At 45.2% G+C, this 27845-nt stretch overlaps 1 protein-coding gene across 4 annotated transcripts; it reads right to left on the bottom strand.

Annotated features, from left to right (window-relative positions):
- Positions 1 to 650: 650 nt before the first annotated feature.
- On the bottom strand, positions 651 to 27271 carry YDJC (YdjC chitooligosaccharide deacetylase homolog). Of its 4 annotated transcripts, XR_006285969.1 has the most exons (7): positions 27061 to 27210; positions 24732 to 24910; positions 10163 to 10322; positions 8781 to 8880; positions 6038 to 6215; positions 2373 to 3927; positions 651 to 2166 (listed from the first exon to the last, which is right to left on the bottom strand). XR_006285969.1 is itself a non-coding variant. In XM_037878414.2 (6 exons), exons 2-6 carry the CDS (start codon positions 24893 to 24895, stop codon positions 3585 to 3587), a joined length of 945 nt encoding a protein of 314 aa, XP_037734342.1. In that variant the 5' UTR covers positions 24896 to 24910; positions 27061 to 27271; the 3' UTR covers positions 651 to 3584. The 4 variants fall into 4 exon arrangements, 2 of the variants coding, with proteins under 2 accessions (XP_037734342.1, XP_043385231.1); XM_037878414.2 differs by having other exon boundaries at positions 651 to 3927; positions 27061 to 27271; XM_043529296.1 differs by lacking the exon at positions 27061 to 27210 and adding an exon at positions 25230 to 26026 and having other exon boundaries at positions 651 to 3927.
- Between the last annotated feature and the right edge of the window lie 574 nt (positions 27272 to 27845).

The raw sequence follows: 27845 nt of genomic DNA on the forward strand, positions 1-27845 counted from the left end.
TGATCACGTCTGTTAGCATGGAAACTTGCCATTGCCCAAATTATCCTTTCATATTTATAAAAACTGTAGCACCTGTTTGTCACTCTTGTTTCTATATAAAAGTGAATATACCTTCTGATTGTAAACCTCTCAGGATAAATGCTGCATACATGTGAATTGGTGCCATTAGATACCACTGAAAGGGAACTGAAGAGGTTGGATAATTCCAGGAACTGCAGTTCAAATTCACATCAGCCTATAGCAAGGTCGTGCCTATTATCTAATTTTATGTGTAGGGGTTAGGTGGAAGAAAATATTAATCTCAATCCTCTTCTTGCTTTCTTTATAGTCCAGTACCCAAACCACAAGACGTGAAACACAAGTAGTAGCTTTTACTTATAGGTGACTCTCTTTGCAAAAGATACAGACCAAATAAGTATGTGTACTGTATGGTTGAAGTGGGAGTAGACAAATGAAGAGTACTAAGCCAGTCCTGTGTTAACTCAGGAATTCAAGCTCTTGTCCTATCTGGTTCTCTAAGCCATGCTCAATTCTAAACATCCAGTTTAAAACCCCAAACTACAGCATACTGGTGAAACTATACACCCAAGAGTATTGGTATAGGCTTTCTGCAATTCCATTCTGCTATCTGTAATAAAAATGCTCTCAAAGGCTTTGTGGCATGATTTATTTTTAGACAGACTGAATTTTGAAAATATCTGTATACAGGGAAAGCTTATCGTTGGTTTGTTGAGTATTCTTCTTGTGATCTTCATATCTCTCAAGACTTTCTCAGAGCACTTTATCATTTCCCTATTTACATAAAAATAAAAGGAGTACTTGTGGCACCTTAGAGACTAACCAGTTTATTTGAGCATGAGCTTTCGTGAGCTACAGCTCACTTCATCGGATGCATACGATGAAGTGAGCTGTAGCTCATGAAAGCTCATGCTCAAATAAACTGGTTAGTCTCTAAGGTGCCACAAGTACTCCTTTTCTTTTTACGAATACAGACTAACATGGCTGTTACTCTGAAACCTACATAAAAATAGTTCAGCTAGAAGTCCATGTACTTAAAATGAGGAGTTCTTTACTCACACTTCCACTTGAAAGTGCTTTCAATTCATTTGACTGTTGAAATCCTGTTTTTGTCCTATTTATTTAAAAATATGGACATTTACAAAATTATCTAATATTCACAGTACAGAACTGAATCGGTTAAGGCCACTCATGCTGATTTCACAGTGTTCAGTGCGGGTGAAGGAAGTAGAAAATGAGCACAAACAGTAGTACAGTACATGAAAAGAGAAGATGTTCTGATGATTGTGTGATCAAAGAAAATTCATAGTAAGTACTCATGAGAATAAATCAAAGGTTAAAAATTATGTAATAAAACAAGGTCATGTTGTGTAAAAATCTGCGATCCAGTATTAGATAATCCACAGTGCCTCCAGGCATATTACTGCATGTGAAAAACATATCATCAAACACTAGGTGGCACTCATACTTCTAACAGCACTTTTACAATCTCATTCTTTCATGGCTGAGTGCAACTCTTCCATTCCTTGTTCTTTTATTCTACTTTATCACAATCAGTAACCTGGAAACTTTACCACTAAATGTAAAGACTGGTATTAATGTAAAGTTGTTTGACGTATCGAGCACTTCCAGAAATTGGTTTCTTTTGTAATTTTGCCTCACCCACATTGTACACCACGTACATATTACAATACAGATTGTAAATCTGGAATTAATATTGTGGCATAATCTAAATTTATGGAATTGCCCTGAAAGGTGCTTGATATAGCAATCTTAATAGTGCATTAATGTTAGTTTTGTTTGGGTTTTTTCCCCTTACACAAAGAAAGTTCCCAGTTGGTTAGGAACCTGAGGCCAGTGAGGTCCTGTTAATCACGGAAAAAATCATGCCCTCTGAGCACACAGCCCTGGTATGACTGGGCAGTTGTAGACTTTGATTTTTCTACAGTTTATGCTTCAAACAGTTAAGACTTTATAAAAATAAAGGCATTGTGCTAAAATGAGGTTTGCGTTGTCTAAAAGGGGAAAAATACTGGTCAGGCTGGGATGAAGTGCATTTTTCCATCTCTTTATAAATCCAAGATGGCTGAACAACACTGAGACATTAAACTACACTTTGGATACACTAAGCTTAGAAAAATCTCATACCTCAAGGAGAAAAGCAGTACTTGTGGCACCTTAGAGACTAACCAATTAATTTGAGCATAAGCTTTCGTGAGCTACAGCTCACTTCATCGGAGCTGTAGCTCACGAAAGCTTATGCTCAAATAAATTGGTTAGACTCTAAGGTGCCACAAGTCCTCTTTTTTCTTTTTGCGAATACAGACTAACACGGCTGCTACTCTGAAACATACCTCAAGGAGGATTTTTCAGAAAGTACTAGATGAATGAAAACTGACCTGGAGTAGAACTGTAGCAAATGGTGCCAGGAACTGGAGAAATTAGAAAGCACTGATGATAATCAGAGTTTTGTTTTGCCCTTCTCATTGTCATTGCTCCCTCTAGACCTTAGACTATCTTCATGTTTACAGTAAGTGGCCATCACAGGAACTAGCTCATGAAAGGGAAGAGTATGCTGTATTGACAGGCGATGGTAGGATTTTTACAGGTAACGTTCTTCATGAACTATCTAATGGGTCAATGGTTGCTGTTCTTGTAAAGTCATCTAAAAAGCCTGTCTGGAAGTGCTGTCATTAAAATGACTTTCTTTCGACTGCGTAATGCCTAGAGCCTACTTAAATAGAACAGTAACTCTGCATCCAGCTACTTGTGTGGAGTATGATTGAAGGCATCAGAAGGCTAATAGCATGAGTTGATTACTTTTAGTGAAAAAAAAAAAAAAGGCCTGCAGTGACCATTCCTTTTCCGTAGGCATGAGTAAAGCTGCAACAGTAAAAAAATGAAAGAAAAATACAGTAATTTCTGACTATTTAACTACTTTAAAAAGGGGAATGCTCAAGGCTACTAGGCTGACAAAAAATCAGCCTCCCCGGGCCAGCTGAGTCTGGGCTATGTATCTTTTTGCAACTAATCGCTGCCACCTCACACACACAAAATCTTCCAAAAGTTGATACGTGATTGTCAGCCATGTGTGGATCTGCTATTGCAGCATCTGCAGGAACTGATTAATTGTTAGTCTGTCAGTTGGGCCTTGGCTTTCAAGTTAAATTTTGGGGTGGAGCGTGAATATGTTACACACAGGAAATCCATCACTTTCCAATCAGCTGGGGTGTTTTACAACTCTGATGACAATGAGAGAGATACAGGCTGGGATATTGCTGCTACGTGCTATGGAGAGTCCAGGTATGCATCCGATGAAGTGAGCTGTAGCTCACGAAAGCTCATGCTCAAATAAATTGGTTAGTCTCTAAGGTGCCACAAGTACTCCTTTTCTTTTTGCGAATACAGACTAACACGGCTGTTACTCTGAAACCAGGTATTTCAAATTACTGCCAATATAGGCTGCTGCCAGTCCATTCACAGTTCCCTTCTGCGTTAACGAGAGGTATACGATCAGCGACAGATCCCCCACCCCTCCGCCACAAGCTATATTTAGCTTCTCTTGCTTAAAGATCTTTAAATGCACAAAGTTGAATGTTCCTTGTTTTGTAATAGCTTTGCAACTCTGGATTCATTAATGTTTGGAGTTCATGCAAGCGTTCCCATGACTGTGAAAAATCATCCGGTCCGTCTCCACAGCCGCCAACAGGTGGAATAGTGGGGTACCCTGGATGTACCATCAGTTCAATTGTGACTGTTCTGCTTTGCTGATGTTGAGGTGAAAATTGAGTCATCAGAGAGTTTTCCTTGGTGGCAGAAGCCGCCACGGCAGTATCAATGGCGCTCTGAATGTTGCTGACAGACATGCTTTTGCCCATGGTGCTCAAACCGATATAAATGTCAGCCCACCTGTTGGGGGGAGGATACAAAAACTAATATGAACAAAAGGCATGAAACTTAGCTGTAGCCTTAGACTCTCAAAAAAAAGTTAATTTCACATGATCTTTTGTTAGTGTAAATATTTAATACAAAATAAAATCAAATACAACTACCACTGAACAGGGTAACTCCTCCTTTCATTATTAGCATACGCCAACACAGAGCACCGGCATTTTACACATCAGTTTTTGAACAAAGGCTCCATTCCTGCAGGCTGTTCGGTGTGGGAGGACCCTGCTCCCACAGAGAGCCCCGATGAAGTCAACCCTAGTCCCACTGGAGAATGTTTAAATGTGTCATGGTACGGCTCTTGCTGGGGCCCTGTGGCTGTAGACCCACCTTAGAATGTGGGGAGGAAGGGTGGTGACCATGCAGGATATTGTTTGCTACTATACATGAAAATAGTGTGTTTTTATTGAAAGTTTCATTTTTTTAAAATGAGTAAATCATAGTTTCAGGTTATAGTTACCTCTAATAGCTTAAATTTGACTCTAAAATGGGAAACCTTGCTAACAGATCTGCCCCCCTGTGCATAGCAGAGACATGCTTGCTTACTTTAGGGACAAAATTACAGGGTTTTACTACAGTTAGTACTGAAGAGCCAACAAACCCAAGAGGCAGGGAGCCAGAGGCAATGCATTCTTATGCATTCGCAACAGAACTGTTGACTATGTTCCAGCTGCAGGGCCAAACTCTTGATGATTCACCTGTGCAATCCCAAATGGGTTCGATGTGTGTAAGGGAGTGCAGAATTAGAACACAATAAAGTTCCTAGGTATAACTGAGGACAGAACTTGGCCTAGGAAGGCCACTTGTCTGGTGTTAAACTGGACAGTCCTCTTTTTGAAAGGTTTGTCCCGTCTGGTACTGGGACAAAACTGGATGTGGTTTTGTTCGGTATTGGCTGAGGGATTCTGCTCCGCCCCCTCCAGCTCTTAAAAATAGCACCCCTGTGTGGCATGACCTTGAATGCACCATTTGTACAAGATTATGCTGATGGGGCCAGGGCAGCAAGCTCTTAAAGATGGAGCTTCCTCTGTGTGGTGGGACCTCACGCACTGGACGCATGAGGTGATGCCAGCAGGGGTGGGCTCATGCTGCTCCCGGAAGCACCAGAATGTCGAGTGAGTGACTGCTTTAATCTGTATTACTGTGAATGGTGCATAAGCAGGCAAGACCCCAATGTGACTTTCAGATTTCAGGCTGAGTTTGCAGGACTGACAGCAACTCAGTCTTTTTAATTGTAAACTGATGGAATTTGACATAACCACCATTACTACACAATAAACATAGGGTCATACCAATTATACAAAGTCATGGCTGGAGCACTTTAAGAAGTCTGGTTTGAATGGCCTGCACAGATGCTAGAGATCAGTTTCATGGGTCTCGCTCTGCTTCCCTTTGGCTTCAGCCATTTTGTCTCCCTCCACCTCTCTACTATTGTTTTTTTTGCATGTGTTTGTTTTATCACAGTTTGTCCCTTTGGCCAACAGGAGCCTAGATGGAGAAGTGGAAGTAAAACAGACATGAACAAACAGAAGTCAGAGAGACAAGGGGGGTGAGGTCATATCTCTTATTGGATCAACCCCTGTTGGTGAGAGAGAGGTCACACAGAGCTCTTCTTCAGGTCCTGAAGCTGAAAGCTTGTTTCTCTCATCAACAGAGGGCTAGTCCAATGAAAGATATGACCTCGCCCACCTTGTCTCTCTCCTATCCTGGGACTGACATGGCTACAGCACTGCAAACAGAAGTTGGTATTTACACTTTCCCTCATGTCTCAGTGGGAGACTGCAGTGCTGCATGTCTACCACCACTTGGTGCTGTGGGAGGCTATAAATCAGCAGCAGTTGCAGGCCAATTACCTGATTCAAGATGGTGTTTCCTATAAGTTAACCTAGTGTTTATCTCTGTGCCCTTGAGTCCAAAGGACACACAAACCATGACAGAAACTGTCCCTTTGAGGTAGGACAATGCCTGCTCTCTCTTTCTGTAATGTTCTGCGTGGGAAGATGAAGAACATCAAGAACTGGTAAAATCTGAGTTCTTTAATGTATATATGCGATGGCTGTGTCTGTCTTACCTTATTCCATGTCTTGTAAACACATCTACTGTGTCAAGGGAATCTTTTTCCACTCCCAGATAAAAGTCCATTAGAGGTGGCTCTATCCACGCACAGCTGTGAAGGCCTGGCTCTACTGGCACACGTGTATACTGGATCCCATACTCTTCTAACACCTGGGCAAACACACGTCTAACCTCTACAAGAAAAGCCAGAGAGAATTTACAGGTAGAAATTAGGTAATTAGGAAATCAGCTCCCCTTTTCCTTCCAATTGAAAAATATAATTCCACATAGCCTTTCTCCCCCTGAAAGGGTCTTCACCTGTGGGGCGTCCCAAGACCCTCTCCCTTTACCTCCCTCCCACCCACAAAGCACAGTGTCCAAAGAATCCCATCAGCACCTGGTAAAATTACTCCACAGCCGGAGCTCTGCTACTGGCCCCGCACACGGGGTGCCAGCTGTAGGCCCTGTGCCCGGGGCTCCGCTCCTGGCCCCATGCCCACTCCCAGACTTTTGCCCCGTCTGGGTCTCCCGCTCCCGGAGACACGGCACTGCTCCCTGTCCTAGCTCCAGGGCGGAGGGAGGCACGGACAGGGGTAAAGGGACTGGCTTTCAGCATCCCCACTATTAAAAGGGTTCCAGTGCACTGGCTGTGCCCCACTGATCCCGTTTGTAAAATGGGAATAAAGATACTCCCCCACCTTCATAAAGCACACTGAGATCTCTGGATGGAAAGTGCTCCACAAATACAAAGCATTATTGGCATTAGGGGCTGTTTGTACTTGAAGACATCATCAGCTTTAATACGATCTGCTAACATGGGATTTTGCAGTGGAGGCTCTTCAGGACGTATCCATCCTGAGCTCCTGCGACTCACATACATCCTGACCCTGCTAATAGAAGCTGGCTCTGAGTGCACCTTTATGTGTCAATTTCACCGAGCTGCTCTAAAATCACCAGCCTCCAGGGAAGTTTTCTTTTGCTGCAATGAGCTGATTGGCCTAGAATGAGGCTCTGTCTCTATCTGAATCTCTGCTGACGGGTGAAAGCTGACTCCAGTCAGGCCCTGTGATTCTCAGAGACTTGCTGGAAGAGTGGGGCCTGAACTGATCTGAAGCTGGGGCTTCAAATTCCTCACCCTTGAAATAGCAGCTCTGTGGCCCACTGCCAGATCTCCCAATGTACACCTTAAAGTGAGGCGCAGCTGATCAATTACTGTTGTCCTGGGAGACTAGCAGAAGCCGAAACCTCTCCAGTCTTGTCAGCAGCTGTACTCCATTTACTGCTCCCTGAAGCCAGCACCACAGCTATGGTGGATAAACAGCTTGGCTGAAACCTCCCAAAGTGCATGATATACTTCTGGGTGTTTGCATGCAAAGCTCTGGTGTTAGCACTTCAGGAGCTTTGGCACCTCCTACTGCTGCACAAAATCTTCCTACGACTGTGTGATCAGTACAACAACTTCTCTCACCAGGCCTGGGCCGCTTGGAAGCGTAATTTGATCAGTTCTTCCTATTATAATTAAATCTTATATTTATTGCTCTTTATTATTATAATTAAGTATTAACAGGCAGCATTTGATTTGTTCTGTTGGAAGGGAAGCCAGGGAAATCTCCACCCTCCACTCAAAAGCTTGAATTTCCCTGGGTGTTCTCAGCATCTATTATCCAGACATGTCTGGGAAACATGCAGCATAAAATGTCTTCCCAACTCCTCTCTGACTGGACTGACCACCTGCCTCTTTGAACACAGACCTCTGCACTGCATGTATGTGACAGGAAGGGGCATAGGATGGTATAGCACAGCTTCCTTCCTCCCACCCACAAATCTCTCCCCGATCCTTCTCCACCCACTTGCTCCCCTCTGTGCCCAGCAGAGAGGGAGAAACATAGGAGCCCTAAATGTATTGTGTGCAATTCCTGCTACTCAATTATAAGAAATGTGCTGCGGAGATCAGAAAGCTGCAGTGAATGGCAGCAAAACAACTGCTGCTTTGGGCAGGGAGTCAGAATGATTCATAGATTCAGAGCATTTAAGGCCAGAAAGGACCCTCATGATCAGCTAGTCAGATCTCCTGCATAGCACAGGCCAGAGAGCCTTGCCATTTAAGGAGAGCCCAGCACAGATATCCGGGGGGAGAAGGGAACATGTTCAAAGGCACAAAATGTAGTCAGTCACCTAACTGCCATTTGTATTTCTGTACATTCTGCCCCATCCCTCCCCGCAAAGGATTAAAGGGTCTCTTCTTCTCTTGTCGTGATGCCTTTAAGCACAATCATCTCAAATGTCTGATGCTAATAAAATGCGGGGGAAAGAAACACCCAGTTATTGACAAAATTAAAACAATTTTAAGAACAAAAATCTCCCCCAACAGCATTTTAACGCTCTGAGTTTCAGAATGGCCAGTCAGCTGCCCGTCCCCCGCTTGACTCCAACTGTGACGGGGGCAGGGAATTAGTAGAGGAAAACCCTGCTCTGAACCGTCAGCCCTGGAAGGGAAGCTGCCATTCTAGGACTGTGAAGATCCTCAATGTTAGAGGCAGCGAAAGGGAAGTTAAATGGCAGCTGATTCAGGCACAAGAAGGATAATTTCCTCTCGTGCTGGCTGGGGACATTTCATGTTATAGTTCTTGACCAAATACCTTTGTGTTTGAACAGATCATTCAGCAAATCGAGAGTGGGGGTGGGGTGGGGGGGTGTTCCCTCAAAGCAGAATTATCCTTAATTCTGGGGGGCTGGGAGGAATATCACCACCGCCCTACCTGGGAGAACATGAACATGCTGGTGTCCGTCCATGTGATGAGGGACATGACCTGTCAATTCACGAAAGAGGTCAACTTGTGCCGTTAGCTCCTGTTTCACCTAAATAATGAAGACAGCAGGCGGTGGGGTGGGGGGGGGGAGAGGGGAGAGAGAGGGAGAGTTGTCACTAGTGTAGAGAATAGGAGATGTCTGGTACAAGGTATTCACTGGAGTACACCCCGCCCCATCCACGACACCGTCCATTATTACTCTTGTAGGGCCTGCTCCTCGGAGGTGCTGAGCACCCTCAACTGGCAGCAAAGCCAACCCTGGACTCTACTCTGTAATTTGCCAAGGGCCCTGGGTTCCCATTAGCTTTCTAGGATCAGGCCCCTAGAGCACAGCCTGTGTGCGCGGGCTATACATGGAGAGTGAGATCGTCAAAGCCACCTAAGGGAGCTGGATTTCCAGTTCCCATTAAAGTGAATGGGAAACAGGCGTTCAGCTCTGACAATCTGAGCCCAACATCCCTGTATGCTCTTTGAAGCAGGCACTGCTGACCTTTCAGTCTGTGCAACGGGGCTGTCCTGGCCAGGGCCTTCAGGCACCACTGCCAGGTTCGCAGGGAAGCCTCTCCATGAATGTGGTTATCCGTGGCTGAATGCGCAGCTCTTCGCAAACAACGGGGAAGTGAAGGCTCTTGGCTTTGGCCAGCCCTTGTGTGGGTGATTCCTACCCTGACCCACCCATGCACCTTAGCACATGTTACTACGCTCCTGGGCCTCTCCTGAAGATCCACCCAGAGGTGTTAAATTGTGTGGTGGCTTTGTGTTCTAAAAGAGTCACTGGGGACAAGATTGAAGCCACAAAACTTCTCTGACTTGCTACCAGAATCCTGTTGGAACACAGATGAAAACCTCTTGCACCAACCCACCAAGTCAATGGGTTTAACATACTCTGAATCTTCAAGTTGATAACTATCAGAATCAAACAGTTTTTCAGCAGGCAAATTAATCCTAATAAGTGCTTCTATTGCATTTCCCATGCAATGATCTCAGGACACCTTATAAACAACAATTCCTGTAAAAGCCCATCCACTTAGGTAAGCGGTTATAACATAGCCGCATGTGGGGAAACCGAGGCACAGAAAAGCGCTGCGACTTGCCTATAGTCACAAGGCAGATCTAGGAGTAGAACCCAGAGCGCCTGCCTGCCAGGCTCCTGCTCCAACTACAAGACAATAGTCTCCAACACAGGCCATGTTAATCCTGGAGCTCACCCTGAGCTCTGACCTCGAGAAGCTTTCCACATGATCTATGGATGAGCAATAAAGCAAAATGATTCTAGGGAAAGTTATGTCTATGGAAAGTGTTTGGGTAGCGTCAGCTGCTTTTTCTCCCACCTCTGACATTTTCAGGAGACCTTTTGCTAGAACTGTCCTGAATCCCATCTTTCCGTGGAAGAATCCGTCTTTGTTGAGCAGGGAGGAGTTCTTCTCGAGTGCCTTGCTGACAGGAGAGCCCTCGGACAGGTTGGCGTGCAGACCTATTGGAATGTTATGCCTAGAATATGAACAAAAGGCTGGTTAAGTTTCACCTTCCTGTAGCCAGTAGGCGAGGTCCTAGGTAAGGAGCTGGATTTATGTGGAGGGGTTTCAGAGTCTCTTTTCACCATGAAATTTAGAGTTGCTGCTCCTCTGGAAAGCGAGGCAGAGCACGTTGCTGAACAAGAGCAGATCCTCTCCAGGGATCACTCCTGTGCTGTCTGCTGGGAGACAATCTAATAGGTCCTTCCACCTCAAATGTCTTTGATTCTGTGCGACACAATGGTAGGAACAGAAGCAATGAAACATCTTGGGCCAAACTCTGCCCTGCTGTAACTCCACTGTAGTGAATTTGGCCCTCATCACCCTGCTTCTGACAGCAGTTCATTGGTATTTTCATAGACAATGCATCCAGAGATGGTGTTTATTACATTAAAAATACGTTGTTTACGAGATATTCCAGGTTTGCCTGACAGCTTATTTTTAAGATGCCCTTTGATAAAATCCAGTTATAGACAGTACATAACACCTATACAGTAGATATTATGGTAACAGTGCAAGCTACGAGTGTATGGTAAGAAACCCCAGAGTTTAAGGGCAACTCAGTTCAACAGGCTGAATCTGTGATCACAGACACTGCCCAGATCTTCTGTTTATGTACAAGGACAACTGCTGACTGAACAACATGGATGGTGTTGTACGAATTAGCACTTCTCTCTATTAGAGAAGGATGGTAACAGCAGACAGTTGGCAGAGGATAAATGCAAAGCCTACACTTAAATAACAGCAAGGGTCTGACTTAATAATTGGATTGAAAATTAACAAAAGCCAGCAGATCTCTTAAAATGTAATTTACTGAAATGCTTTGCATAGCAATTACATTTTCTTGCTCAGTGTTTATTATGGTTTCCCCTACAATGAATACAAGTGCTCAGATATGTTGTTTGTTTCTCTGTTGCTTCTGGAAATGCTTCTGTGTTGGCTGAATTCTGCTTTGAAACGCCTCCCAGACCTATTCCTGGGGCTCCTGTAGACCCAGGAAGGGGTGGGGGACTAATATAGTGCCTTTCTCACTAGCTCTGCTGCAACACGGCTGCCGCGTTAGAGCACTACCAGCCTCTGAGTGGCCGCTTTGAGGGACTTTGCCATTGCACCTTCATACCTTAAAACGGTCGGGTTTGCAACCATTTAAATCCCACCTTTCATGTGACCTTTACACGTAGGTGCTGCAAAGGGCAGTAGGAACTCCCGGGCATGATGGATTCCAGAACAAAGCTGGCAAAAGTGAACTTATTATTTCAAAACTCCACATGCCAGCCAGCCCCACTCCTGGGTTCCCCCGTGTGTCCTGACTTCCATAAGCCCCACTTTTAAAATACTTGGGGCAGCAGTACTGGTGTCAGCTACATTGGGTGCCCTAGTGTGGACAGGGCTCCGGCTCCAGCAGCTGTTTCCAGCCACATGCTCTGAGCACATTTACCTGACATGGCGCTGAAAACAGCTGCTGGAGCCAGAGAACCTTCTCCACAAGGGCCCCAATGCAGTTAATACCAATCCAGCTGAACCTACCTGGGAACTTCGTTACCATTCCCTGGTGTAGCGATGCGTATGGGGTTTGATCTTTCCCCGTGACAGGGCACTCGATGGGGCTGGAATACTTACAATGGATATTCTGTATGGTTTGCCATGTGGGAGTTTTCTAGTTGTCGGGGAGGGAAAGCCTGAAGAAAGGCTCTAGAGCAGTGGCTCTCAAAGCCGGTTCGCCGCTTGTTCAGGGAAAGCCGCTGGTGCACCAGACCGGTCTGTTTATCTGCCACATCCGCAGGTTCGGCCGATCACAGCTCCCACTGGCCATGGTTCACTGCTCCAGGCCAATGGGGGCTGTGGGAAGCGGTGTGGGCCAAGGGACATGCTGGCCGCCCTTCCCGCAGCCCCCATTGGCCTGGAGCAGCGAACCGCGGCCAGTGGGAGCCACGATGGGCTGAACCTGTGGACACAGCAGGTAAACAAACCGGTCTGGCGTGCCAGGGGCTTTCCCTGAACAAGCGGTGGACCGGCTTTGAGAACCACTGCCATAGAGGCCACTGGATCCATAGGGAATACAAAGGACAGTCCCCTGGATCGTGGGGAATCCATGAGCACATCCTGCTCCCAACTCTGTTGCTTCTTGGCTTCCCTTCCCCTCAGCAGATATGCTGAAGTCACAAGGTTAAGAGAGCTGGGCTTGTTTTCATGGTAAAAGGAGGCTTTGAGGTAACTTCAGAGCATGTTCCAAAACTTTGGCTAAGATCAGTTGAAGATCTGGTAAGTCCTCTATTGAGGAGCTATATTCTGCTCTGGCAAAGGGATTGACCCTCTGCTCTTGTAGATCTCTAACTCTATAGTCCTCTGAGGGGTATTGATAACATGTCATCTTCCTGTCCTACCTGTGTGTGTTTTCTTTGGGATACCATAAGCCATTTAATGCTGAGTCCCTGCATGTATTCAGCAACAGATGCTCTGCAGTGGATGGTGTTCCTAACAATTCCAACGCTGGGGACAGATACTCTCCCACATTTATTAAACTGGATGCAAAACACAAGCAAAAGTAGCATTTTGGCAGCGATCTGCACTGCTGCGAGGGAGACAGGGTTCTGTTCCTGATCCCAGGCACGCTTCATCCAGGTCAGTGGGGTACAGGTGTATGGAGGGAACACTGACCCAGTGGGCACTGAAGTCTATAGGAGCGGCCTCCAATGGGCATTACTTCTGCAGGCTGCAGTGCCTCTCAGCACTGAAAAGGAACCTCTCTAGCCACTGATGAGCTATACAAACGGAAAAGGATGGTGAAAGCTGAGATATGTGGGGAGGATCCCCAAGACTCACGTCCATTAGGAACAGGGAGGGACAACCGGTTTGAGCATTGGCCTGCTAAACCCAGGGTTGTGAGTTCAATCCTTGAGGGGGCCATTTAGGGATCGGGGCAAAAATTGGGGATTGGTCCTGCTTTGAGCAGGGGGTTGGACTAGATGACCTCCTGAGGTCCCTTCCAACCCTGATATTCTATGATTCTATGAACCCTGACCCTTCCCTAGAAGAAAACTTCCAGCCTGGGGCAGATAACGTCTCACACCTACAAAGTAGCAATACTTTACTCTTGCACGGCTCTTTACAAAGGAGGGGAGGGATTGTTATCCTCTCTGCACTGATTGACACACACAGACAATAACTTGTCCAACTAACCCTAACCCACCCCCCGTAGACCAGGGCTTGGTCTCTAAATCAATTTTACCCAAGGTGTTAAGCAACAATCACAATTCTATGATCAGTTGACTGAGACCTGCAAATGTATGTTTACAAGATTGTCTTGATAATCTCTGAGTAATAGAGAGAGAGGCAACAGCTGTGCAGCATCAGAGTTTAACTAAATTGTGATAAACAAAGCCAAAAAGACACAATTTCTGTGAACTCGGACACACACCATGACAAATAACCAATGGGGCTATCCACAGGAATCAGGCAAGGAGGATTTAGTTGTTTGATTGTAATCTGCTTGGGGCAGATTTCTAGTCTGTTTTGTGTTCTGTACCACACTGAGCATATTGTCAGCACTCAATAATGGGACAGCATCCAGCTTCTCCTGAGTGAAGGGTAACTGTCAAAGCCAGCCCACTGGCTGTGTTCTCAAAAACCATCATCCAAATCAGGGGTAGAGAGAGGAGAATGCACTCTTGTGGGAAATGCAAACAAGGGAGGGGAATAAACCAGGCAAATGAATCACTGGAATAGTTTCCTTTTCAAGGATCTGTTGTTTCTCAGTGTGAGTACTCTAAGCAAATGTTCCTGCTGAAACAATTGACCTATCCGCAATCACAGTAAATGCTGAGTCCAGAATATAGTTGAGTATCTCTGGTTACTGGGAGCTTCATGCATAACTGCATTAAACTTGTTGTTAACAGATCCATCAGCTTTCTGAACATGTCTGTCTCCTGACTCCAAGTCCTGACCAGCCATATGCTGGGCCCAGTGCAAAACTTGGGATTCATTCTTAGAGACCAGTATCTTCAGTTGTTTTGAATTCCTAGCTGGGAATCTTGAAAGGATCTTCCTAGGCCCTTACACAGAGCTCTTGCTTTAAGCTGCATGTCATCGAATAGCAGTGCTGCTGGGTGAATTCTATTCTCTTCCTTTATAAGTAAATGGATCTCTGTTTGCATCCTGTTTATATCCCTACCTTGGAAACCACCAGCTGGCTGGGCTTGTCAGCTTTTATTACAAGTGGTGACATGATGAAGATAGAAATATCTGCATACAGATGTCACGTTCGTAAATATCAGTGTCTGACACCAGGGAAAGCCATGCTATGCCATGCAATGCTTACAAGAACTTGTGCCAGCAAAGCACCTCCGGATTTCAGCTTGCCAAATAGATTCATAGATACTAAGGTCAGAAGGGACCATTATGATCATCTAGTCCGACCTCCTGCACACTGCAGGCCACAGAATCTCTCTCACCCAACCACTCCTGCGAAAAACCTCTCACCTATGTCTGAGCTATTGAAGCCTTCAAATCGTGGTTTAAAGACTTCAAGGAGCAAAGAATCCTCCAGCAAGTGACCTATGCCCCATGCTACAGAGGAAGGTGAAAAACCTCCAGGGCCTCTTCCAATCTGCCCTGGAGGAAAATTCCTTCCCGACCCCAAATATGGCAATCAGCTAAACCCTGAGCATATGGGCAAGATTCACCAGCCAGATACCCAGGAAAGAATTTTCTGTAGTAACTCAGATCCCACCCCATCTAACACATTTACACAAAAAAGTTTGTTGCATAAGAGTTAGTCACTGCCTCCCTCTGGCAAACTTCAAGAGCTGGTCAAAGAACACGTCTAATTGTCATGCATCTTGTTCTTGTTTTTCTTCCCATTATTTCTGATTCCAAGGCCTTTTATACAGAGACAAGGCTTCTTAGGTCTGAGCTACATTAAAAACTTTTGTTGGTATAGTAATGTTGGTTAGGGGTGTAGTTTTATTAGGACACTTTTATATTGGCAAAAGCCCTCAAGCAGATGCAAAAAATGTCCTTTTGCCGTATAGGTAACTTCATGTGGGGCGCTTGTATAAGCTATACTGGTAAAAGCACTCTTTTGTTGGAGTAATCGGATACCAATTACCTGAATGAAATAAACTACAGCAGTAAAAGCACACTTTTGCTGGTATACGCTGCACTTACAGTAGGAGGGTTTGCTGGAATAGCTATCCCAATAAACCCTATCTAGGGGAAGGTCACTGGCTGGCCCTCAAGGCAAGCCAGGCTCAGCCTTCTCTGTCACATAGTAGCTAGCCCCTGGCTGATAGTGATGTGGCCATTTAATGATCATTAGTGATCCCAGCTGCAGGGAATCATGAACTGCTACTTACGCAGAGCTAGGAGTTCAGTGGGGGAGGGTGGATTGCAGAGCAGGGTCCAGCACCTGTGTGGGTAGAAGCTCTGAGCTAGGGCTTAACCAGGGACAAAGTTAGGTAGAAGGGCCCCAGGGGGTAGGTTAGGCTCCTGTGTGGGAAGTCCTAAGCTAGGTCTGACAAGAGTAGGGAGATGTCTAGGGGAACCTGGCAGGCAGGCAGTGAGGGAAAACCTGCTCAGACCAGAAGTAACAAAGGAAGAACTCTGCAGGAGCAGGTCAGGCTCCTGGGAGGGAGACCTGAGGAAGGGCCCATAGAAACATTGCAATGGAGCCTGAGGGAGGAAAAAATTATTATTTGGACATTTAGCTTGGACTATCAGTTGGACCTTGTGCTACCCGAGAAGGGGACTGAACTTTATGACTTGGCCAGAGGGCTGAGCCACAAGAGACCTGGTGAGACGCAGACAGCTTCCAGGAGGCACTGGAGACAAGGGCCCCTTCCAGAATTGCACCCTGATCCAAGAGGGTGCTCCAGAGGCTGAGTACACTACCTCGCAGGCAGACAAGGCCTTATACTGTGCAGCCCCCCCTTCATTCAATGGTTGGGTCATCACAGCTCACTAAGGAAGTGAGGGCGATGCAGTCAGCAGTCAGATGAGAGTGTGGAGGGAGCAGCAGAAATACTTCCAGATTAGGTAAATGTCAAGCAGGAGGATCAGAATGAAGTCACTGTTTACAAACACATTTTGCAATTAGCATTGATGGGAAAGGAAGTGAAAACAGAGGGCAATTACATGTGGTTTGGTTCAAATTTTTCTTCTAAATGTACCCAGATGCGGTAGAGTTTGTGCAACCAACATTCTACATCTGAGCTATAAAAACAAATGAGAGTAGGGAAGACTATCAACTTCCATTTCACAATGTTTCATTTTTTTCATCAAATGTTTTGGTTTAAGCAGCACATAAGAGATAAGGGACACTGATGTTCAGTCACCATTGAACTGACAAAAGAATGAAGAAAATACTGTGGAAAGCATTTAAAAGGCCCTTCTATCTCCAGCAAGGATAAGATGTTGGAATCTATCTATGAAGGGCAATAAAATAACCGTAGCAGATCTAAGTCTCCATTCCTATGGAATGCTGGTGATACTGGTGGAGTTGCAATTCAGGGTGATCAATAAATCTTTTTACGAGTGTCCCACAACGAGCTAAGAGAAAGAAGATATTAAAGTTGTTTTTCAAGTCTTGCAACATCCTGGCCTTGTTCTGATCACCCACAAACCTGCTGCAACACACAGCTGGTCCCACTGAACCAGCAGAGGGGGCAGGGAATTCCCCTTAAGTGTACCTCAGTTCCTTAGATATTTTTATGTCCCACTGGGTGATTGATACAGTGAAACCTGCACTCAGGGCTGTTTCCAATAGGCAAGCCTTGTCTTCAGAGGTATCTTTAAAACGTCCCCCAAGCTTTCCAGTGTGAACTAAGTTGACCTTCAGTGAAAGTCCTGTCTACATCAGGCAACCAAGTTTTGTTGGCCCATTGGGTGGCTGTCTTAAGCCGGGCTTCATTGTGCTTTTTTAATATAACTTTGCAAGAACACCCAATAAGCTGCTGTGAAGGTGTCTTCAGCTGGGGCATGATGGAAGGTGCCACATTAGACTGGGAGCCAAGATTCAGAGCAGGATATAATGAGGGGCCTAACAAGGGGAAAAGATGTTTCAAACTTTGTATGTGTTGACTCCCAGGGGCATTCAGGTTATATATTTCTTTTCAGACTACTAGACCAGCATCTTATTTCTTTGAGGTTGTATTTATTCAGCTTTTTAAAACCTGCAAACATGGCTGCAGACTAGTGTCTTGTGAGCTATGGAACAAAGAAGAGCAGTACAAAGTAAGCCAAGCAGTACTGAAAACTGACAAGCTAAGTGTTGTGAGACAAAACCTGAACACAACCCCAACAGTGGTATAAAACCCCACATATGCAAAGGAATTTCCCATGTGCAAACCAAGACTTTAATCAGAAAAATACGAATGAAAATTGGGAATTGTTTAAGAACACTTTTTACTAGATGCCCAAAAGCCACAATCCCACAATTGAGGAAGAAGGCAATACTGATTTAAAAAAACAACCTGGTTTAGAGGAGATGTGAAAGCAGCTATAAAAACGCAACAACTGGAAGAAAGGGGAAGTTGACAGTAATGAATATAAATCAGAAACTAGGAATTTTAGAAAACTGATAAGGGAAGCAAAGGGACACAAGGAGAGATGTATGGCCAGCAGAGTTAAGGACAATAAGCAGTTTTTTTAAGCATATGAGGAACAAAAAGAATCCTAACAATGGTATTGGTCCATTACTAGATGGAAATGATAGAATCATCATTAATAATGCTGAAAAGGCAGAAGTGTTCAATAAATATTTGTTCTATATTTAGGGAAAAAACAGATGACGTAGTCATATCATATGATAACATTATTTCCACTCTACTAGTACGTCAAAGGATGTTAAACAGCAGCTACTAAAGTTAGACATTTTTAAATCAACGAGTTGAAATAAACTTGCATCCAAGAATTTTAAAGAGCTGGCTCAGGAGCTCACTGGACTGTCAGGGTTGATATTCAATAAGTCTTGGAACACCAGAGAAGTTCCAGAAAACTGGAGGAAAGCTAATGTTGTGCAATATTTTAAAAGGGTAAATGGGATGACCAGAGTAATTGTAGGCCTGTCAGTCTGACCTTAATCCCAGGCAAAATTATGGAGCAGCTGACATGGGACTCAATTAATAAATAAAGGAGGGTAATATAATTAATGCTGATCAACATGGGTTTATAGAAAACAGATCCCATCTAACTAACAAGATCTTTTTCTTTTTTGTAAGACTACAAGTTTTGTTGAGAAAGGTAATAGTGTTGATGTAACAGACTTACAGACTAATATAAGGTATTTGACTTTGATACTATATGACATTCTGATTAAAAAACTAGAAAGATATACATTTAACATGGCACACATTAAATGCATTGAAAGCTGGCTAATTAGTGGGTCTCAAAACGTAATTGTAAATGGGAAATCATCATCATTAAACAGGTGTATTTCTAGTGGGGTCCTGCAAGGATCACTGTTCTTGGCCCTACACTAGTTAACGTTTTTATTAATGATTTGGAAGAAAACATCAAATCATCACTGATAAAGTTTGCAGATGACACAAAAATTGGGGACGTAAATAATGAAGAGGACAGGTCACGGATAGAGAGTGATCTGGATCGGTTACGAAAATGGGCACAAGCTAACAGTCTGTGTTTAATTACATCTAAATGTAAACGTATACATCTAGGAACAAAGAATGTAGGCCTTATATACATGATGAGGGACTCTATCCTGGGAAGCAGTGAATCTGAAAAAGATTTGGGGGATGGAGTAGATAATCAACTGACCATCGGTTCCCAAGGCAACATTGTGGCCAAAACGGCTAATGCAGTCCTTGGATGCACAAACAGGGGAATCTCACGTAGGACTAGGGAGGTTATTTTACCTCTGTATTTGGCACTGGGTGACCGCTGTTGGAATACTGTGTCCAGTTCTGGTGTCCACAGTTCAAGAACAACGTTGAAAAATTGAAGAGGGTTCAGAATAAAGCCACGAGAATGATTAAGAGATTAGAAAAAATGCCTTATAGTGACAGACTCAAGGAGCTCCATTGATTTAGTTTAACAAAGAGAAGGCGAAGAGGTGATGTGATTACAGTGTATAAGTACCTACATGGGGAATAAATATTTAATAATGGGCTCTTCAGTCTAGCAGAGAAAGACAGAACATGATCTGATGGCTGAAAGTTGAAGCTAGAGAAATTCAGACTGGAAATAAGGTGTACATATTTAACACAGACAATAATTAATCATTGGAACACTTTATCAAGGGTTGTGGTGGATTCTCCATCACTGACAATTTTTAAATCAAGATTGGATGTTTTTCTAAAAGATATCCTATAGGAATTATTTTGGGGAAGTTCCATGGCCTGTGTTAGACAGGAGGTCAGACTAGATGATCACAGCAGTCCCTTGTGGCCTTGGAATTGATAATCCCAGCCAGAGATTCAGTGAAAGTGAGGGTGGAATCTGCAAAGCAATGCTGTGAGGGATGGGAAACCTGGTATTTGCCAAGTTGTCCATCTCAACACTGCACAATTTCTGACTGCAAAGGCGCTGCAAGTTAACATTACCCAGGGCAGCCCTGCCTTGTGCATGGGACTAATTATGTGCTGGCTGTTTGGCTCACAAAGGCTGCAGATGCTTGGGGGAAAACACAAGTCATCTGTCCCCATTGTGGATGGCCTGGGACAGAGACTGTCTAAATACTTCCATACTCAGAACTACCGATGGCTGAAGCAGCTCCTCTTGTCAAAGTGCAGGGTATAGCAGTTTCCCGGAGACGCCACTGACAGCTCCTGCTTCTCTGCAGTGGGGTTTCACCCAAGCTCACTGTTCCTTACAACACTAAGGAATGTGTGCAGATCCATGCGCATCTTAGAGCAACACTTCACTATAGACTTTTGCAGATGCTGAATACCTGCACACAGACTTCCCCCAAAGTTTTCTGAGGCAGGAGGCCATGCAGTACAGCTCCGCAGCAAATAAGGCTGAATGCTGGTATTCCTTGCATGGGGGCTCAGGGACTATATGAGTGGCTGGAGAACAGCCAGAGAGGGGACACTGTGGGAAGACAAAGATCTACATCCGGATGTTGAAAGTTGGCGGGGGAGTTGGTATTTTTATTTTTTTTGCTGCTGTTTGCCACACTCTACAGTCTCTTGTTTTGCTTTATAGTAGCTAATTCCTGCTGTCTTACTTCTGCTGAGTCACCCAACCACAGCATAAGGCAACCTATGGTGCTCCAAAGGAGGCCTAGCAAAGTGGTGGTGAAGTGAAGTCTAGGATGACACACACTTCACCATCACCGGGCTTGTCTGAACAAATACTTAGTTTGCAGCAAGCTGGGGTGTGAATCTGCTATGCGTGAAGTTTCATGTGAACCCTGCTGACGCTCACTAATAGTTCCCTAGTGTACTTTGATCTACTCCTGTGTCAAACCACGATAGATCAAAGTGCACTACGGAGCTCTTACTGCATGGCTGCGGACACACAGTCTGCAGCAGGATACATTCACACCCCAGCTAGCCATGACCTAAGTATTCATTTAGACAAATCCATAGTGTGGCACAAAAAGAAACTAATTCCCATCAGAAGGGTTTTTACTCCTACCATTTCAGTGCAGGATGGGATGCTTAAGAAGTGACGTCATTGTGAAAGGAGATATCTGAGAGAGAGAAGAGCCCTCATTTATTTGTATTCATAGTTAAGCTTTGCCTGCATCTGATAAATTTGAGGGCAGTTACTTTAAGGCTCCTTCTCTAAATCCAAAGCTAATTTCAAAACGGGTAAGTGCCTCACCAATATTGTTGCCCATTCTCAGGCTGAAAACCTCACTATGGAATTCAGGTTGCAAATATTTGCCAGTTACTTCGTGGGCTGGGATGGAACCCAGGAAAGAATGTTGTAGTTTTCTCCCCAAAAGCCAGAGCATTGAAAAGCCACAAAATTCATAGTAAAGCTTAAACTTCAAAATCTCCAAACACGAGAGAGTCACTCAGACAATAGGGATTTCCTTCACCTGGCATTGTGGGATGTCAAAATTTTGGTGCAGGATTCACTAAGGACTTTAAGAAGGTCACAGCCTCAGGGTTGTTTAAAATCAGATTTCTGACAGAAAGCTGGCTTGAGCCTTTATATTAGAGCTGCTAGTATCTCAATCAGCAGAGACAGATAAAAGGGTTCATTTACATAATCAGATGCTACATTTATTGTGGCAATAAGCAAAAACGTACCTGAATTTGGCTCTCCTCTGGGAGTTAACACTTTGGAGCATTATAAACAATAAGATCCTACAAACATCTATGAATATGAATAACATTGCATTAGATAGGTTTCAGAGTAGCAGCCGTGTTAGTCTGTATCCACAAAAAGAAAAGGAGTACTTGTGGCACCTTAGAGACTAACAAATTTATTTGAGCATAAGCTTTTGTGAGCTACAGCTCACTTCATCTTATGCATTCCTGATAGACTTCCACTCCATATGGCTAAATGCAGTGCCTTGCATAATGACAGGTTTCAGAGTAGCAGCCGTGTTAGTCTGTATTCGCAAAAAGAAAAGGAGTACTTGTGGCACCTTAGAGACTAACAAATTTATTTGAGCATAAGCTTTCGTGAGCTACAGGCATCCGATGAAGTGAGCTGTAGCTCACGAAAGCTTATGCTCAAATAAATTTGTTAGTCTCTAAGGTGCCACAAGTCCTCCTTTTCTTATTGCATTAGATGGGACTACCAAAGCTGCTTAAAGTTACTCATATGTGTAAGTGTTTGCAAGACCTGGGCTACAGTTATTCCGTATTAAAATGTTTCCCAGGCCACCCAGCTTGTTTTCCCAGAAGTGATTTAAATCAATTTCACACGTTTAGAATCCAAAACAATCCCTGTTTGCGCTAATAAAATAAGGGAGGGGAAAGGAGGGCTGTAGTTTGTACTGGCAAATGGCCCTCCAACCCTGCTCTAGAACACTTAGTCAGCTGACAGTATAAATGCTGTGACCTGGATTTAGTCATGCCTTTTAAAACTGCACTCACATGGTCTACTTTCTGAATACTGAAGTGTAAGTAATCAGAAACTAGGCCAGGTGGAGTCTATATTTAAAAACCTGCCGGAGAGTAGGGCTTGAAAGTAGAGTTATACATAGTAGACTATTACCAGAGTGCCAGGGTTTAAAGCTTTTCATGGTATAGCTGTATCTTGGGAAAGTGTTCACTTAACCTCACTGTTTTACATGATTTTTTTGATTTACTAATAAGCAGGCCTCTAGGTTACATTTCCCCCTGACACTTCCTTCTGCCTGATCTGCTCTCCTGTCAACAGTGGCATATCATTTCTAACAACAGACAAACCTACCACTAATAACTGGTCTCTTGTAGGCAGAGAGGCGATGGACTGAAGGGGCCTGGAGGCCTTTCCCTTAGAGAAAGTCCCTAGCTCAGGGCTGATGTATGATGGTGGGAAACCTGCGCTGGTGCCACCTATGATCTGTTGCTAGAAGATCAGTCTGTAGGGCTGCCAATTGGGCCCCTTCCCTGATGGTCAAATTCACTGAAGACATTCTTGTCTTTAAAATATGACTACAGTTATACACACCATGCAAAACACACATGCCAGCCTCCAAGCATATCCAAACCTCTTCCAAAGGCGGCTTCGGATGTGCACTGAGAACTAGCATGAAGTTCCCAATATAAAGTTGTCACCCGTGAACAACTGGACTTGGGAAATGGGACACAAGGTTTCAGAGTCCCAGCAGAGCCCGCTTTTTAGTCTACACAGTGCTTTCAAGGTCCAGCTCACCGAGCTGCTCACTGTTTCAGGAAGTACTTCTCAGTCTGGAGCTGCGGTATAAGCTGGCTTTTACCTTCTAAATGAGTTACAAGTAATATTTCATATTAAAGGATTTGCTGGGTTAGTCCAGGAGCCCTGAACATACCGTGTGATGTGATACAGAGCCAAGTGTGACAGCATCTCTTAAAGAGCCCCTGCAGTAATCAGGAATATATAAAATAAGTTAGGTACCTGACACCCCAAACTTCTTTTTGTGTGTGTGTTTTTTATTAATGGTTTTACAAAACCTAATATGAGTAAAATGCTTTCATGACTGTTAAAAACTATGGTTTTTTGGTTGGAATTGCACAGGCTTGCAACCCAAACGTTGCAAAATTGTGCTAGTGTCTGAGAACCAGAGAGAGTGAAACCCGCTAGTTTATTTTCAGTGTCCAAGCTGAGTGAAATGCAAAAAGTAAACAAACAGCATAAATAGTAAAAATAAGTGAGATGTTTAAAATTCATTCAGTTCTAATAATCTAGGGTGTAAGCAGTTCAGTAAGCCATTTGCTTTTTAAAGCGTGGTGGTGTCCCTTGAAGTGCTCTGGAAAGCGAGAGACCAACAAACCCAGATTGTGACAACGAAAGAAATAACTATCAGTATAATCTCTATTCCACCCCCCATACATGTGAGGGGGAAAAATGTGCAAAGTAGTGGCTAAGAGAAAGCAGAACCATTTAGGATAGGTCTACACTGCAATTAAAAACAACTCAGGCTTGTGGGGCTCGGGCTACGGGGCTGTTTAATTGCAGTGCAGATGTTCGAGTTCCTGCTGAAGCCCAGGCTCTGGGATCCCAGGAGAGGGAGGTCACAGAGTTCAAGCTCCAGCCTGAGCCCAAACATCTACACTGCAATTCAACAGTCCCTTAGCACGAGCCTGAGTCAGCTGACCCGGGGCAGCCGCAGGTGTTGAACTGCAGTGTAGACGTACCCTTAGAGTAACGTTTGCAGATGAGTATACTGTTTGACTATGTTAATAAAGTAGTGTTGCAGCTGTGTCAGTCCCAGTATATTAGAGACAAGGTGGGTCAGGTTGGTAATATCTCTTATTAGATCAACTTCTGTTGGTGAATGTGCATAACACCTTCAAAAGATGAGCCGGAGAGCTTAAATTCATAACTGTGCTAGACACTAAAAATCATGGACTGGATAGACACTGAATGTATGGCTCATTACAACAATCTGTAATCCACTAACCCTCCCTTGTCCTACAACTGCAGTCAAATTACTGCCCACTTGACCTTGAATGGACTCTTGCAACGTGTTAACTTCTTATGTAACAAGATGTTACAACTAAATAGAAGGTGTGACACTCTGAGTACCTTCCCAGACCTGAAGAACAGCTCTGCGTAAGCTCGAAAACTTCTCTTCACCAACAGAAGTTGGACTAATAACTTATATTACCTCACCCACCTTGTCTCTCTATGCTCTAGCTCTAGTTTTCCTGCCAAAGTCTGGGAAAGTTGAGTTTTTCCATTTGGCTATAAATGTTATGAATTCACTGAACGTTACAGTCTGGGCTCTGCTCGTACGGCCTGCAGAGGCTGCACGTGAAGGGGACTAAAGTAAGTAGCTCACCTTCTCGCCAGTTGTGCTGCATCTGGCGCAGCGCTGCCATTGACCAGAAGGGAAACATTGGAAACTGCTCCGGCCAGGAAACACTCCACGATTCCTTGGTTCCTCTTTGGGCAGTAGCCAAAGTCATCTCCGGTTACAATTAACTTCACTCTGGCCTGAAGCATCCTTAGGGGTCAGCCCTGACAGGAAATCAAAGGAGACAAGATCAAAGCAATGAACGCTGCAGCACATTAAAAGGCTACAGGAAAAGGCAGGATCAGTATATATGAATGAGAGAGAGAGAATAGAGAAATGAATCAAAAAGTGACTCCGCCTCCTGCCAGATCTGCTGCTCCACCTTAGCTGTTTACAATGGTAATGATGAATATACTGGCAGCGCTAGTTTCATTTCACTGTAATTGTGGCTCTCACTCACAGTACTCTGCCCCTCCCTCAGTGCCAAGATCAGCCTCCTTCACTTTTCTATTCAGGGAAGGAAGGAATGTCATGCTATATTACCCAGCTGGATTAAGAGTAGTTTTTTCCAGTTTAACAGGTCACTGATTTACATAATGATTTAAATGACTGATGGTACATCAAGGTTCAGAATCCTCTGGTTTCTGGACTCCATCATATTGAGCAGCTAGCTTACAGTATCTGAAGAGGAGAAACATCAGGAATACAGAGCTCAGACAATCCTAGAAGAAACTAAACCATTAGTCTCTGTTAAAAGATGGACTTCTTCCAGTAGTCAAATCTCAATAAAAGTCCAGTATGAAGAAGGTACGTGCTGGTTCCTGTTCTGCATACGCTGTCTGAATTCTGCAGCTATTCCACAGAAGCAGCTTACATTCTCCCACATCAGGGTTTCAAAAAGACATCACATTTGGTATTTTTTCAAGTAAAACAGTGGACAAGGGAAAGAGGTTAGAGTCTTAATTGCCTCACACTGCCTCTCCCTTTCCAATTTGCATGCCTCCTCTGATGAAGAATAAGCAAGATTCCTTCACATCGGTATTTGCACTTTCCTGTCACACAGATCTGAGGCTCATTTAACTGTTGAGCATACGGTGTTTGTTCGGCATTGGACACACAGGAAGCTGGAGCTTTCCTGCCTCACCAGAAAAAGCTCTGAGAGCACAGCGCCCCTTGGGAGTCAATCAGACCCTCTTTTTTTGCACCCCCTCTATTGTTCTTCCTTTCTTCTTTGCAGTTAGAAACGGTTCATCGTCTCTGTGCCTTTTTTTCTGAGCTGGGACTCCAGCAGTAGTAAGGGAGCTGCTGTGCATGCGCTGAGAACAAGCAGGAAGTGTGGCGCAGTGCCTCCAGCAGCAGAGAAGTGAGCTATTTATATACTCCACACAGTGTTTGCTTATGGAGAGGGTAAGAGACCTAGAATTCATAACAGCAGCCCAAAATCAATAGGGCAGAAAGTAACTGGCTGAAGCAATAGCGTGCTTGTCTCGTTTTCTAAGTGATTTTTCAGTATAATCAATCTGCTTTATTCACAGGGCCATGCTGCCTTTGCTCGTAGATCATATACAAATAGCCACAAACCACCCTCAATTGGAGCTAAGATGACCAGAGAGCAAGTGTTAAAAATCGGGATGGGAGTGGGGGGTAATAGGTGCCTATATAAGAAAAAGCCCCAAATATTGGGACTTTCCCTATAAAATCGGGACATCTGCTCACCCTAATTGGAGCACTTAACTCTGCCTGCTACAATATTTCATCACAAGAATTCCGAAAGGCAGGGACGTTGCGATCCCATTTGTGGAGTGACAGCAACTGCCCTGATCCCCCTGAAACAACCAGGAGCAGGGGAGGTCCCCTGCTGGGGCAAGGATGGAACGCCCTGAAGAAGACAGACAGGCACCAAAACGCCCCTGCTCAATCAGGGATGGGAGGGCTTCTGACCCCTGCAAGCTGCTGTCAGACCCCCTAAGGTCCTGGGGTGAAGGTGTGGCCCTCATGATTTCCTGGCTCGTCCCTGAGTTAAGCCGCCTGTTGCCAGAAGGCTCCCCAGCCCCGCGACTCCACGGCACAACCCCTGCCCCGGGAGCCGGGCTCTCTGCCAGCCGCCCCAGGGATGCCCCGCACTAAGCAAAGGGGGGCCCCCACACTGCAGGGGGGCTCCCACTCCCCGGAGCGCCGCCCCCGGCCCCGGCACTGACAGCCAGCGCCGGGCCCTTCAGCTAGAGTCCAACTTGCTGCGGCGTCCACAAGGACCAGCCCGGAGCTGCGGCCGCCTCCCTCCCCTTGAACGCCGCAGGCCGGCGGCTGCTCCCGCGCCGGCGCTGCCGCTTCCCTCCCGCTCGCCCCCCGGGGCGCGGAGGGTCCCCGGACTCACCCATCATGAAGCGCCCGCCCAGCCCCTGGCCGCAGCTGCTGCTGCTGCGGCCTCCACGACACGCTCCCGAGCCAGGCGCCCCCGCCGCGCCGCGCTGCTCAGAGCCGCTGGGGCTCGCGGGCCGCGGCGTGCGCGCCCCGTCGTGGTGAAGGCGGGCGGCGGCTCGGATGTCGAGGGGCCTGCTGCAGCTGGGGCACCGACAGATCAGCAGGCAGTAAAAAGAGGGATGGACCCGGTGCACTGGAGTGATTGGCAGGCGGCGCTTAATTTGTGCCGGGGCTGAGCCCCGGCACCTCTAGGGCTTGGCAGTTCATAGCCCCCGCACCTCTGGGCTTGCTGCCTCAGTTATGAATGGGGGGGGGGGGAAATGTTCGAGCCCCATGGCATCTTTCCTTGCAAATTAAGCTTTGGATGCTTGCGGGGTGGGGGTCTGATATGGGGCCACTGTTGTATGCGCAGTAGTTGTAGCCCAGTGTGTCCCAGGATATTAGAGAGACAAGGTGGGTGAGGTCATATCTTTTTGTGGACCAACTTCTGTTGGTGAGGGAGAAGCTGTCAAGCCACAGGCAGAACTCACAGCACAATCCAAGGTGGAAGGGATTGTTTAGCATCAGTAGTTAGCAGAGATTATAAGGGACCATTCCCGGTAGAGTGGCCAGTTAATACCTCCATCCATTTCATCCTCACCCATAACAGTTTTACAATCAACAGCAAACACTTTATCCAAACCATGGCCATAGACATAGGAACTAAGATGGCTTCCCAATATGCCAGCCTCTTCCCGG

This window comes from Chelonia mydas, chromosome 15 (genome assembly GCF_015237465.2).
Source record: "Chelonia mydas isolate rCheMyd1 chromosome 15, rCheMyd1.pri.v2, whole genome shotgun sequence".
Lineage (NCBI taxonomy): Eukaryota > Metazoa > Chordata > Testudines > Cheloniidae > Chelonia > Chelonia mydas.